This window comes from Onychostruthus taczanowskii, unplaced genomic scaffold (assembly GCF_017590055.1).
Source record: "Onychostruthus taczanowskii isolate IOZ18803 unplaced genomic scaffold, ASM1759005v1 scaffold32, whole genome shotgun sequence".
Classification (NCBI taxonomy): domain Eukaryota; kingdom Metazoa; phylum Chordata; class Aves; order Passeriformes; family Passeridae; genus Onychostruthus; species Onychostruthus taczanowskii.
Genome location: NW_024500572.1, coordinates 5615169 through 5628981, shown reverse-complemented (window position 1 = coordinate 5628981; position 13813 = coordinate 5615169). Strand labels below are relative to the sequence as shown.

Below are 13813 nucleotides of genomic sequence, written 5' to 3'. Positions count from 1 at the left end.
AAATGACAGGCAAGCTGTTCCAAGTTATGACAGCAAATTGCCACTAAGAATTAGAAACAACCTTGAAGAGATAAAGTGCAGGAATAAAAACATAATGACAGCAGAAGCTGCAGGTATCATCTGACCTGCAGAAGTGCCCAGTCTTCGCTGATCAACCACTCTGGATTATCCTGCCCAGCCTCAGTAGCTGGTTTGACAAGAGTTGGCAAAGGCTTTGCAAACTGTGTCTGTTGTTTCAACAAGATGTTCTTCTTTTGCTCTTTGCCCTCCCGGCGCATTTTCAACATTCCTGGAGTTGCTCGATCGAAGAGTGAACGAGGTGGGATAACTGTCTCCCCGTGACGTTGCTTCTTCTTTCTACCTGCTGCTAAGACAAAACATAAAGCATTGTTGGCAGATACTGTCATTCTTTGGTTCCTCTGCCTACAGCTGCAAAATGCTCATACATGTACAGAGTATTCCCCACTGCCTCTGAAAAGCACAGCAGGAACTAAACAGAGCCTGTGATAAAGTATGACGAGTTCTGTTCTAGCCGACAAAGTAAAATGTCTGCTCTCTAAAACTGACCTTTCAAGAACATCTTATGTCTAAAGAGAAGACACACCATAAGAACTGGGCTTCCAGTCATTCCACTACTTCAAGGCCCTTCAAACATGCAAATTTCATCTTTACTGGATCAGACTCCAACACAGATGCTTGAATTTATTAAGCACTGCAACATGGGTGTTTCAATGCATTCTGAATATATAGGAGGCATGAAAACCCCACTGGTTTTTTACACTTTCAGCAATAAATCCCAGAACAGTTTTGAGCACACACTCACCAGAGGGATCTGTTTTGTGTCGTTTACGCTCCTTCCTGACATACACTGGAGGCAATTTTGACTCTGGAATAGGGGTGGTATCATACATCAGGCACATAACAGAATCTATGTAGATATCATTATCATCCTGAGGTGGAGTAGGAGGAGTCCAGAGCTGCACAGAATAAAATTTGTAATTACTGCAATGTTAACTCTCTACTGATCTTTATGTTTCATAAAATAAAAAAGCCCGTTTAGGCTGCCTGGTGTTACTTTTACTTACTGGCATAATTTCAGTTTGTCCATCTGGACCTTCATAGACATATTCCTACACAGCAAAAAGAGAACATAATTCAAATGATCCAACTGAAACCTGAAGGGTAAAGTATTCTCAGACTAACTGTTAAGAAATAACTATTTAGAAAAAACAAGACTAATCAGCAATTACTTTGTTGTATGCATCCTCCCGAGTGTAGGTTAGAAGTTCCTCTTCATCCTCCCAAAGCATTTTTTGCTCTCTTTCCTTTAACTCCTTCATATGCTGGACTTCCCAGGCTTTCTTTGCAGTTTTCAGTTCCATCTAGATTAAAGTCAGACTGCTTAGAAACTTTATACAGTAACAGACACTGAATTAGAAGTCATCAATTAGTAATTTTATGGATAAATGCCTTGAACTTTGACATTTTCAGACACAGGAATCTTATAGCAATTTCTTAACAGATACTTTCACAACCATTTAGAAGATATTTATTAGTCTTTCTGGAGGGTTTTAAGATCATCAGTATAGAGCAATCAAAGAACTTCAGTTAAACAATGAAGACAACCAGAACAGAGGCTCACTAAAATTAATGAAATTTTTTCCCCTGCTGTCAATGGAGTACAACAAATATTTGCTGAGCCGGGCTGAAAGCAATTCCCATTTTATAAAAAAGAAATTAAGAATTGACACCTGCTTAAACCACAGAATCCCAAAATAATGAGCTCTCTGTAAGACATTATGCTGTTCATAATGTATAGCAAGAAAAGATTACAGAAGTGCCAACAATATATTCCACATCATTGGAGAAACTTCCATTTCATATTGAAAATATAATAAATGTTGTTCTGTGACAGAATAACATGGCAAAGAAAGATTTGTTTTACCTCACTCAACCGTGGCTCATTGTCATCAACTGAACCGTGGAAGAGCTCCAGATAATTCAAAGCATACTTCTCAATTGGAGTCAGCTGAGGGAAGTGTCAAAGGGAAAAAATGTTACTTTGAGGATAATAAAAGAAACATTACATGAAGTATCAAAGCCCTCCTTCAAACTCTTCTTAACATTTTAAATCAGCGGGAGATCTCCCTTCCATTTAATGGGAGAAACAACAAAGTTGCTTTAAGGTCAGACTGCAAAGAAATTGAAACATTTGAACTAAACATTACTTTTCAGCCAGATATTCAAGGGAAGTCACGGTACCTGATCCACAACAGCAACTAACTCCTGCAGCTGCGAGGGCTCTTCATTGTATTTTGTCTCACAGAGCTCTGAGATTAAAGGTTCAATGCTTGACTCAGATCCTATTTCTTGTATGTGATCATTTGATTCCTCATCCTCTCGTTCAATGCTGTTGAGAGCCTTTCAGAGAGATATATTTTAAAAATAATTAAGACTTCAAAAATATGGAAAGGAACTCCATAAGGAGCTCACTGAAATGCAACACAAATTTCTGGTGTAAGTCTCTGCTGCAGCAAGAGAAACAGTCCCAGAAATTATAAAACTCAGCTTTGGGTTTTTGGAAGTTTTGTCACAAGGCAAATGACAAAAGAGCATAAAACTACAAGAAAAAGAGACTGACAGAATTTACCCAAATAATATGGGATTAGTCAGTTGCTTAATACTAATGCTGCACAGCTGTATTTTTAATGTGTATGTTAATCATTACCTCTATGAATGGTCTTGCAACTTTAGGTGAAATATTTTCTGCTGGAGACGGCTCTTGAGAAAGTACTACAAATTCTTCAGCTTTCACTCTAAATCCAGAATCCTCCATAGGAGAATGAACCTCAAACAATTCTTGAATTGTTTGCTTGGTAAATAGAAAAAAGAGAAATACATTCAGTTTTTGGGAGCACACTATTTCTTTTCCTATACCAGGAGTGCCAGCCAGGATAGCCTGGCTTCACCAGTGCAGTCACTGTCTCATGTATCTTCAGAGCAGCAATTCAGAGCCTATCTAAATATCCAAACTTATTTCACATTTTTAAAGCTGCTGAGACCTTCACCCTTAACAAGCTCTGCAAAATTTTGCAGCAGGGTGAAGAAACCACAATATATTAAGTCATGGGTAATGTCTGTGCATCACTATGCAAATAACAGAGCAAAACAGATGGACGATATTTGAAAGAATGTGGCCCCAACACTGAGAGTTCAAGCAATCATGAAATCCAATATGCTTCCTTATTAATTCTAGCCCAGACAGATTTCTACTAAACTGCTATTAAACACTCCAACACAGATGCTTGAATTTATTAAGCACTGCAACATGGGTGTTTCAATGCATTCTGAATATTAACTTACCTGTGTCAAAAAGGCCATTGAATAGTCATTTCCCTGAGCAGCTACTTCTCTGATCAAGTCCTTTGTGCCATTTTTCAAAAGTTTCTCTTCTACAGAATTACCACTGACAAGCCTAAAAAAAAAAGGAAAAAAACATAGAAATCTGGTAAGTCATTTCCAAAGCAGCTTTCAGAAAGAAAAAAACAAACTGTCCTTAGAGAGTACCACTAAATGTTTAAATTGTGGTAGTATGTGGGCGTTTTTTTAGTAATGGTGCAGGCCCAGAAAAAAACACACTACCACCTTTACTTTAGAGCTGTCTTCTAATAATCTATGCCATTAAAAAAAACAAACAAACCCTGAAATCAACAATGAAAAGGGACCCCTAAAATTTCCATGCAGACTAACAGACAATACCCACGCAGGTATGATTAATTTACTACATTTAGTGTTAAACCCTCCCCACTTTTTCACAGGATACCCTGGCATCTTTTTTATTGAAGGTAAGTGATTCTCGGCAATGTTTCCACTTTATTCCAGATCATTCAGGGCAGCATTGTCTGAACTAACCTCACATCAAAACATGTTAAAGAGCAGATGCTGACTGTCACCATCACCTGTATATATGGATATCTTTACATCTCCCAATTCTGTCACACCATTCCTGAGCTTTTGCATCCATCACTGGGTTCAGATCATTGTCATAGAACACAACAGTGTCTGCCTCGACAAGATTGACTCCTGTGGAACGGCTGTGAGAGGAGAGGATGGCACAGAAAATGCGCTTGTCTCTGTTGAAAATTTTCATCAGCTCCTACATAAACAGAATAAAAGCAAGGACTAAATAAAATGCACACCAAAACAAAATACCAAACCAAATTCACTATAGCCTAATAAAAAAAGGGAAAAAAAACATGTCAGGTGTTTCAAACTGAATACAAAACGAGGCAAATTTTCTTTCTCTGCTGTAGTATATAAAAGCCTGGGCAGCACATATTGCTGTACCAGTGGGTAGCTGGTAGGGCACACTTACCTGCCGTTGTTCCTGGTTGGCATATTCATCAATCCTCACAAAGGTGAGGAAATGGAAATTCAGGAACAACTCCAGTATGTCCAGCATTAGAATCATCTGTGACAAAATCAGCACACGGCGCCCTTCAGATTTCAACTTCTGAAGCAAGACAGCAAGAGCTTCTAATTTTCCTATAATTCAAACAGAAAAACCAATAATGGTTTTATATAGAAATTCCATCCATGTGACAGAGGAAATTACTGAAATCTTGTCAGCAAATGTCCTTTACCTGAGTCATACTGCACCAGCCGGAGGTCAGGGAACTGCAGCAAGTGAGGAGTTGTCAGCCGTTGCAACTGATGCAAGTGTGGAGCTGCCTTCTGCCTCAGGCTGTGCTTAAGGAGTTTCAGTCTGTGACTGTATGAAGGGGGAGGATTTGCTACATAGAAACATGGGGGAGCAGCAACTGCTGCTGGCAACACGAAGAGAGCCCTGTGAAAAGCATTAAAACAAGGCAACACCAATTTAAAAAGCTACACACAAAATGATGATCAATAATCATAGGCACAGCAAGGAAAGTCAGTCTTAGTTAAACCAGTTTCTGCCTGCACCTCTTAACTCTAACTCTGGGTCTTAACTCTTCTTAGTTAGTGGTATTTCTGGGTGATTAACTAGGTTAGTTAGTCCAAGTGGTAGCTATTCAAGTAAATCCAAAAGCATAAGAATGTAAGGCTAAGTATGGTCAGATGAACTTGGGCTTGAAATTAGGAAAGAGGCACTGAAAACATTTATTTATAAAGATCCAAAGGAAAAAGGAAGTGACTTATTTTTACTTCCATGCTGTACATCATTTACTGCTAAATAAACCAGTCTAAACCAAATAAGCTCATCAACAGAAACAAGGTTTTAAGCCTTTTTGAGAAGTGTTTTAGAAACAACTAGATGTGTAAAGGCATGTTAGGGCAGAGTCACACATTACCTGTTAACAAGATCCTTTAGAGACTCCTGTTGCCGAACCAAGCCCAGGATCATTTCCCTCAAGGGGTTACTTGGGCCTCCGCAGGCACTTGTGGAAAGGCAGCAGTTGACAAAGCCAGCCCACCTCCAGCTGTTGCCCTCACTGGAAGGCAGCTGGGAGGCCTTTGTGTCCCCAGCCAGGGAGCAAAGGCTCAGCACGTCCCGGCCGTACACCGGCGCCCGCGAGCAGCGGCGCTCGTTGCCGCAGAAGATCCTGTCCAGGCGCTCCTTCAAGAGCCGGTTCTTCTCCTCAAACGTCTCCTTTGCCAAGAGAAGGTGAATGAAAACCACATTTGCTGCTCATCACAGTAATAATAAACGAGGGATTTGAGGTTCTTTAGAATGAAACTATCAGGATTAGAGTATAGATCCTAGAGTGGAACTAGACTTAGAGCAATTATTAAAGGTATACATTTCAGATAAAATCTGAAGACTACAGCTGAATTCAGTTCATATAAAGAGTCAATTCTACTTTATTTTACTATCTTCTTACTTTCTAAAGGTACATTTTAATAGCTTTTTGATATATTCTTGGATGTTTCCCTACACTTTGTAAATTGCTTGAGTATCTTATCCAAAAACTTAAGATTAGAAATCTATAAAAAATTGCCCAATTGCTATTGTGTTCAAAACACAAAAAACCCACATGATTTCTTTATTTATGCATTACTATATAATTAAAATATATTACAGTTAAAAGAACCTGTCTATCACAGCACAAGAAAGCTGTCAGCTGCCTTTATACACCAGATTATTTTATCTATGGATTACAAATGCATCAGATCTGTCAACCTGAAACATGGACAGAAGTTGGGATATTTACCTACTCTACAATCATCAAAGTCCCTAATTAATTCCAGCTTTGCAAATTATAGCTTTCAACTATTACACAGACTTACTACTGATTCTGAAAAGTGGTATTTCCACAAGAAAATAAAAATTGAGTACCTGTGACTGTCCATGCAAAGGTGCTGGTTTTAACACTGCTCCCATGTCACCAGATGGCAAGTTAGTAACTGTAGCTCTGCCTGGAATACAAACTGAGGATAAACCTTGTGTTTATATACTTATTCATCTGAAACCTGGTCTCTTTATAATTTTCAGTAAGTAGACATTTCATAGCTGTAACACATCATTGCTGCAGACAAATTTTTAGTCTAAATGTCCATAGAGTATTGCAAATTTGTAATTTGTTATACATCAAATCACTGACAGATATTCACATTAACTGTTCTCACAAAATTCCAAAATAGATCAATGGAATTTTACTTTGCTTTGTACAAAGCAGTGTGCTGTGCTCCATTTGTACTTTATTCAAAATGTCATGTATAGTGCAATACACATTGACATTCAGAAAATGTTAATATGAACACAATAGAAAACAGAAAATGTTCTAATACAGGAAAATATTGTTTTAACTTAGCTTGAGCAAATCATCTAAGATTTTTCAGAAAACACATCAATTGAGTGTGTCTACAAATTGGTGAAATCATATGATGGAATCTCAGTACCATTTTTGTGATTTCAACTATTAGCAGATGTTTACCCAGACAGTTAACTACCATGCAAGAGCATCACACCATTTTGAAGGAATGTTTTTTTATATCCCAAGAAAATTACAGCAGATGGCCATTTTCAGGGAATGAACTCCTAGTGTTATATTTATCTTCATTTAATAAACTGCTGTTTTGTTGTAAATGCATTAATTTCTCCATTATTTTTTATCAACATCTTGCTTGTGTTTTTAAGCAAATGATCACATTTACAGCAAGGCACCAAATACCTAAGCAACATTTGCAGAGGGAAATGGAAAACTATAGCTTGATCAGCTAGAAAAGTGAAAGAAATTAGATAAAAGCAAAATCAATATGGAAAAATTGAGACAATCACTGGACATTCTCTGCCAGTATAAAAAATTATCACCCTTGATTTTTCCTTGCAAAAATTAACAAAGTATTTCAAATTTACTTTCCCAAAAAAAAATTTGAACAAAGGCAAAATGGGTTAAAAAAATCTATAATTAAGTTACATGCTCTCCTAAGTTTGTACTAAAAATTTTCTTAAAACTCCAGCACACACCAAATACAAACTGCAAAGATTTGCTTCAAAGTTTACCCACTTCTGAGCTCAACTTACAGAATTATGATCTGCAACAATTTGGAGTTATATAAAAATGTGATTTTAGCAATTGAATATTTAGACAGAGACATTTCTTCAGGCTGGAAAACCCACCTTGCTGTGTGACTGCAGTGGAAGCTGGGCCACCTGCCTGGTGCTGGTTTCCTAAAGCGTTCAGGGCGTTCTGCACAGTTCCTGCTTGGGAAACTGTCTGCATGACCACGGGGCCCTGAGGCCTCAGGTACTGCTGCCCAGGGGCTGACACAATCTGAAGGACACTTCCTGCAGTGGAGGATTTTAACACACATTAGGGTGGAAAAGAATTCATGTTCTCTAGCAAAATCTATTAGTGTTACAAGCTGATCATTACTGCTTCAAATTATGTTTCATTTTACCAGACACGTTCATTACACCAATCTGGTGAATGAAAAAAGGAGGGAAACAACCACGTATTCATAGCTGAAGAGGAGTTTCATGTCATGGGATATCATTCTAATCTAGGTATTTATACAGAATTTGGACAAAATCCAATCAAATAAAAAATCTTCACTCAACATTCGCTCTATTTATTTTGTTGGCCACAGAGAATCAAGACATGCCAGTTCTCCTAAATCTGGCAACACATACCACCAGCAAGGCAGATTTCAGAACAAAATCTAGTGTAGGTAGAGCATTCAGACAAGGGCAATAATTGGGCCAAAATTCAGAAGCATGCCAAACTTGAAGTATTATTTACACAATTTCAGAATAAACCAAGAATGTTCTAATTTTTTCTGTTTCTGCTCAGCAGAGAGTTTATATCAAATAATGCCTCACCTTACTTTAGCTGCACTGCATGGGTATGGAAACAAAGGAAATAACAACATTTTTCAAATACAATACAGAAAAAGAAACTAACCATGTCTTTCATGTGATAGGCATTTGTTTTTCAAACCAGAGCTACCATGGCTCACAGAAAATAGGAAGAGCAGGACAATACAAGTACTGGGGATGGAAAAATCTCCAGCAACAAGGAACGAGGTACTCATATCAAAACATGAGCATTCTGAATAATGGAAAATTGCCTTTTTTGAAATAAGTACCTTGTAGCTGCAGGGGCTGCCCTGCAGTGAGCTGCCGGAGTTGACTGTGTGACAAGGTGAACTTGTTCCCTTGGAACTGCAGAGTCACTGGGGTCTCTGGCTGAGCAATCCTGCCTTGTGCTCCTGCTATAGAAGCCAGCTGGGCTATTTTTACTACCTCACCACCTGTTAAGGAGGGAAACAGGCATTAAAAAATCAAAGTGGGAGGCGAGATTTTCGATATTCACAATTCTACATTTTGGTTAGTAAACTGGTGCTGAAGCGCCTTCCATGCATAATTATACTTAGTGCATCAAAAGTGTCATATAAAAGTTAAGCAGGTATTGCTTTCTATATTTGTTGGACAAACTGGAAAGAAGCTGATTGTTTAAAGGGTAAGAACATCAACATTTTAGAAATTACCACTTTCATTAGCAAAAAAGTTAAGAGCTACCTGAAAACTCATGTGACACTTTGTAACAGAACAAGTGGAGACAATAAAGTGATTTTCACTGCCTTTTCAAGAGCATGAAGGAAGGTTTAAGGAAGAAATTAAAATATTCCCATGTATGGCACATAAAATACACATCCGAAATTTGCTGATGAAACATGATTTCTTTTAAGCAATCTGCATTTAGACAAACCAAAAAGCTTTGAAGTGGAAAGGACCAAGCTTTTTGTGATTTAAATGCAGGAAGGTTACAGGCATTTCAGCATTAAGTTTTAGGATATTGAGAAAATACTGGTGTGAAAATTCAGCTTTTGTAAAGGCAGTGCATTACCCCAGAGATAAAATTAATACATCAGTGCTCAGTACTCTCTACACATGCTAATAGGCAGTGCACATACAACCTTAAAGCAAAGCCTCATCACTTTTCTCTGCCTAACAGTGGCGACGCTCCTCTCCGCCAGAGAGGCCTTTAGCAGATGGATTAGTGTTTAACATGAAAGGAATAATTAGGAGAGAGCTAAAACATTTGGTCGGAAGGAAGTCTTGCCAGCAGAAGAAACATGCAGAAATAGGAGATTAAGTTGACACCGCTAATGTATGTCCACAGCAATTCTATTGTTTCTTATCCAATTTTCGATTTTCCTTGGTCATAAGCAACGTACTGAGCAAGGCTAATCAGAAGAGTGAAAAAAAAACAACGATTCTGTACACATCTTAGGGTGCCTAGTAACTTAACCTCATTGTAGTACAAAGGTGGGAGAAACCTTGAAAGGGGAGGCCACTTACTAGGCAACCGTGCCTGGGCCTGAGAGGTCAGTACGAGCCTCTGAGGCAGCACACTCTGTTGGATGGTGTGCGGGGGGGGCTGTGGCTGTGGCTGGGGCTGGCCCGGCTGCGGGGCCGGCGCAGAGGTCTGGCCCCGCGGTTTCACAGGGTTGGCTGCGCTAGTTGCTGTGGTGAAGGTCGCTGCGGGCTGGTGTCTTGGAGCACTGGTGGAAGCCTGAGTTGTCTGAAACTGTGCTGCTGCAGCTGCAATCAATAAGGGTTGTTTGTGCAAGCTGTTAGAGGTTTTAACTCCGCTCTTTTAAACAACCTGCATTAAAAAGAAACCTTCCAACAGGATAATCAAACGGCTACAAGAACGGCTTTGTCCTTACACACTGGGATTTCTAGCCACACCTCTTACTCCATCCTATTTTTACAACATTATCTATTTGGAAAGCATTGTTTAAAGGCTAAATAAATACAGAGAAGCACTGTACATTCCCATCTTTGACAGAAGTTTAAATATCAACTGTGGCATATTTACTCCATATGCTAACAGGTTACACAAAGCTTAGTTTCGCATTATACTGGCAGATCATACTGGAGAAACTAGCGGGAAATTTAACTGGCAATTAGTCTGTTGGTATTTTTAAGCCATTAGTATTCTAGACCAATAAGCTAGAGGGAAAAGGAGTTCTATTAAACAGACTAACTTGTATCTGTCTATGCCGAGGTGCAGGTGACCAGGGTGGCACTGACTCCCTTACCTTGATTTGAGGACACCGTGGCTATGGGGGATCTGCCTCGAACTTGTCCCTGCTGAGTCACCGTTGCCGTGGTCACCGTGCGCTGGACTTGAGTGCTTGGGAAGACCACAGTCCTGCCCTCGGGCTTCTGACCATACTGAACGGGCTGGAACAACCTGGCAAGAGCAGAAACAGTCGAAGTCTAGAGGAAGATCATAGTTTGGCCTTTAGAAGTAAACTCTGTAACCCCAGGAACATATAAACTGATCATGTCAGATACTAATCTTCCTGCAGATGGCTGAAGCTAGCAAGACTCGTCACTTCACAGGCTTCCTAAGTGAACATTGTAGCAAGTGATTTTGCTGAATCCAAGAAAAGAAACTTTCATTTCCATACACCCAGTTTAATGTAGGATGCTTCAGAATTACACCAAACATCTTAAAGAGGCTAGGTCAATATCTGGGAAAAGATATATCTGAAGATATCTGAAAAAAAAGGCTCCTATATAATCTCCAGAGAGACATCAACATGTTGCAGGTCATCAGGCAGCTCCCTTGCATTAGAAAAACAGTTCCACGTTACCTTGAGAACACTACTTCACTAGAAGAAAAAAAATACTTTAAAAAATGTACTGCTATAAAACTTCATATATCTCTGTCATAACAGTGAGAGCACAGCTGACACTGCAGGCCCTACTTAGTCTTGCATTATACTCATGCTAATTCTTCAAAACAACACTCAATTTGCCATAAACAAGGTCCAAGAACAAAGTTCATCTGCTGCTGAAGTAAGGACTATGGGAAATCCATCAACAAACTTCAAATGGAATTGCATGCCTCAAAGAACAGAATTCTTATTTTCAGAGGCAAACAGGAAAGCAAGATAAAAATTAAATGCAAAGGTAAGACTGAGGTTTTGTGTGAATCCCATTAGCAGAGATGCAGAGAGAACTCAGTGAGGATTGCAGCAGAACCACCTTTTGCTGCTGTAATTCTGGCTCAGAAGGAGTGTAGGTCTACACACCTGCTTGGTTTGAGCTTCACTGGGTTGGGCCTCGCCGGTGGTGGAGGGGAGCTGTAGATTTCTTCAATCAACTTTCTAGTAACCTTTTGTTTTGGCAACATTTGTGCTTCATAATGAGTCATTTTGTCTTCCATTCCAATGAGATCAAAAAGAGACAGGTCTGATTCCTAGGGATTTCAGAAAATTGTTTGTTTTATGTGATGTCCCAAATGGTTAAGCTCTCTTTACGTTCAAAGCTGAATTAAATTTCCATATATTTACTTTTTAACTTGAAATAAATGGTGCAAGTTTAAGAAATAAACTATTAATTATTAGACAAAACTGTCTAGAAACCTTGAAAATAAATCTTAAACTGACAGTCCTATTTTAAGCATTAGAAGAAAAAGAACTGAAATCATTAGCCAGTTATGGAAATTAAAGCAAAACACATTTAACAATTCTTCATATACCATACTTTCCAAAGAATTAAATAGAACTCTTTGAAGGTTAACTATCAAGCTTAAATGCCAAACTATAACTTAGGAGTAGAAAAATATGAAGGATGGAAATAAAATTAAATAAAAAATGTCAGCTGCTCCATTACTCATACTTCTTTTATATTTTTTATCATGTCAAGGAGTGGGATCACTTGTTTAACAATAACAGAAATAGTGGTACTTCAAATGGATTGACAGAAGGGTACTAATTTAGTCATTGTAACAGAATGTTTACTGTTATGTGGAAAAGAATAAGTCTTGCTTTCCTTCAGCTAGTAAAAGCAAAAGGAAAACTGCAGAATGCCATAAATAAGCACAGCGCTACCCAGAGTGACTTCAGTGTTGGAAAATTCCTGCAAACATGAGCATGATAAAAGCAAAGGTAATTTCTCTTTGTTCATGAAAAATTACTGTTTACAAACCACTTGAAAAGTTCAAACCACTATGACAAAAAAAAAAAGAGATGCAGCAAGAACACACTTGGTAGCCACTGTTATGGAAGAGTGAATTCCTTCTATTTATAAACTTCAGGCAGACCTATCACATATAACAAAACAACAATAAGTACTGAAATTCTGCCAGTGCACTGAGAGAGGAAAAAAACATTAACTTTCCTACTGACCTTCCAAATATCCCTTTCCAGGGCTCGCAGCACCAGAGAGGCTGTTCTGTATTCCAGTGTTTCAGACACATAAGAGGAGCTTGAAAGCCGGGGGTTTATCAGATCAGGGTGGTTACAGATCCGCTGCAGCTGCATCAGGACATGCAGGACACTGATGAAGTGTCCACTTTTGAGGGCTTCCTGGGTTCTACCAAATAAATTATAGAGAGAGACATTGATTTATGTGCATCTTCCATGGAGGTGTCCCTAAATCAGCAAGGTGAGAATGAGCAATGCAGTATGTTATGCAAAAGTCTTAGAACAAGTTTAGGTTTCACCAAGGTCTTCTGCAGTATTCTAAGCAGCACTGTACCAAAAGTAAATTTGGAAAAGAGAAAACTTAAAGACCCAGTGCTGCCTTACAATCAAATACAATCTATCCAGTTCCCCATCCTCTCCCTGCTTTGTTTCTGTCTCATCCCTGCACCTATCAATTACCACTGGCAGGAGGGTGGTGAGGAAAAACTCTGGGCTTTAAAAAAATGAAGAACCACTCATTAGAGACAAACGTTAAAACAACACAGCAGAAGACCTGACCATCATAACTGCATTCTTAGGTTCCAGAGGTAAATGCACATTTATCACATCAGCATAAAATAGCATAAAATTACATCACCTGCTGTAACTCTAGTCTATAATGCAATCACATTTTATTCACGGGTCATAATGCAAAATTTCAGAGAAGCACTAAAACATTTCTCCCCAAGACAATAATTTCTTTCCTTGCTTAAGCACTAAAAGTGACAGCATTTTATATTTACTGTTCCAAGCCCTTACCCTGGCTGCAATATGACATCCTCATACATGGCTTTTTGTCGACTAGACAGACGACACTTGAGCACGTGCTCATACTTCTTCGTGAGCTGCTTCTCAACATCCCTCTTTGATCTCCGCAAAATAAACGGCTGAATCATCTGAAACGTTGCAGAATTGAGAGGAAAAAAAGTCTCACTTCAAAGACTTTACAACAGGAAGCTAAACTTATTCACACCTAACAGATTTGATGTGATAAACTGCATATGCTATATATAATCATTCTGCTATGCACACAGTTGTGTAGAAATTAATTTGCTCTTTAATTTCTGCATGTCATGCTTCAAAATCTGAGCCTTGTATTATTTTTTAAAGAAATCTCCACATT

The 13813-nt window shown here is 38.7% G+C and overlaps 1 protein-coding gene across 1 annotated transcript in view; it reads right to left on the bottom strand.

Annotated features, from left to right (window-relative positions):
- Positions 1-13813, bottom strand: part of EP400 (E1A binding protein p400) — a 56691-nt gene that overhangs the window by 13345 nt on the left and 29533 nt on the right. The window contains exons 25-44 of the mRNA XM_041410410.1: positions 13450-13586; positions 12634-12820; positions 11536-11702; positions 10534-10688; positions 9788-10030; positions 8572-8736; positions 7604-7771; positions 6320-6411; positions 5334-5629; positions 4644-4846; positions 4376-4545; positions 3960-4156; positions 3364-3475; positions 2729-2872; positions 2263-2421; positions 1946-2029; positions 1251-1382; positions 1086-1130; positions 824-977; positions 126-367 (exon numbers count right to left, since the gene is read on the bottom strand). Coding sequence (XP_041266344.1) covers positions 126-367; positions 824-977; positions 1086-1130; positions 1251-1382; positions 1946-2029; positions 2263-2421; positions 2729-2872; positions 3364-3475; positions 3960-4156; positions 4376-4545; positions 4644-4846; positions 5334-5629; positions 6320-6411; positions 7604-7771; positions 8572-8736; positions 9788-10030; positions 10534-10688; positions 11536-11702; positions 12634-12820; positions 13450-13586 — 3252 coding nt within the window. The remainder of the gene's footprint in view (positions 1-125; positions 368-823; positions 978-1085; positions 1131-1250; positions 1383-1945; positions 2030-2262; positions 2422-2728; positions 2873-3363; positions 3476-3959; positions 4157-4375; positions 4546-4643; positions 4847-5333; positions 5630-6319; positions 6412-7603; positions 7772-8571; positions 8737-9787; positions 10031-10533; positions 10689-11535; positions 11703-12633; positions 12821-13449; positions 13587-13813) is intronic.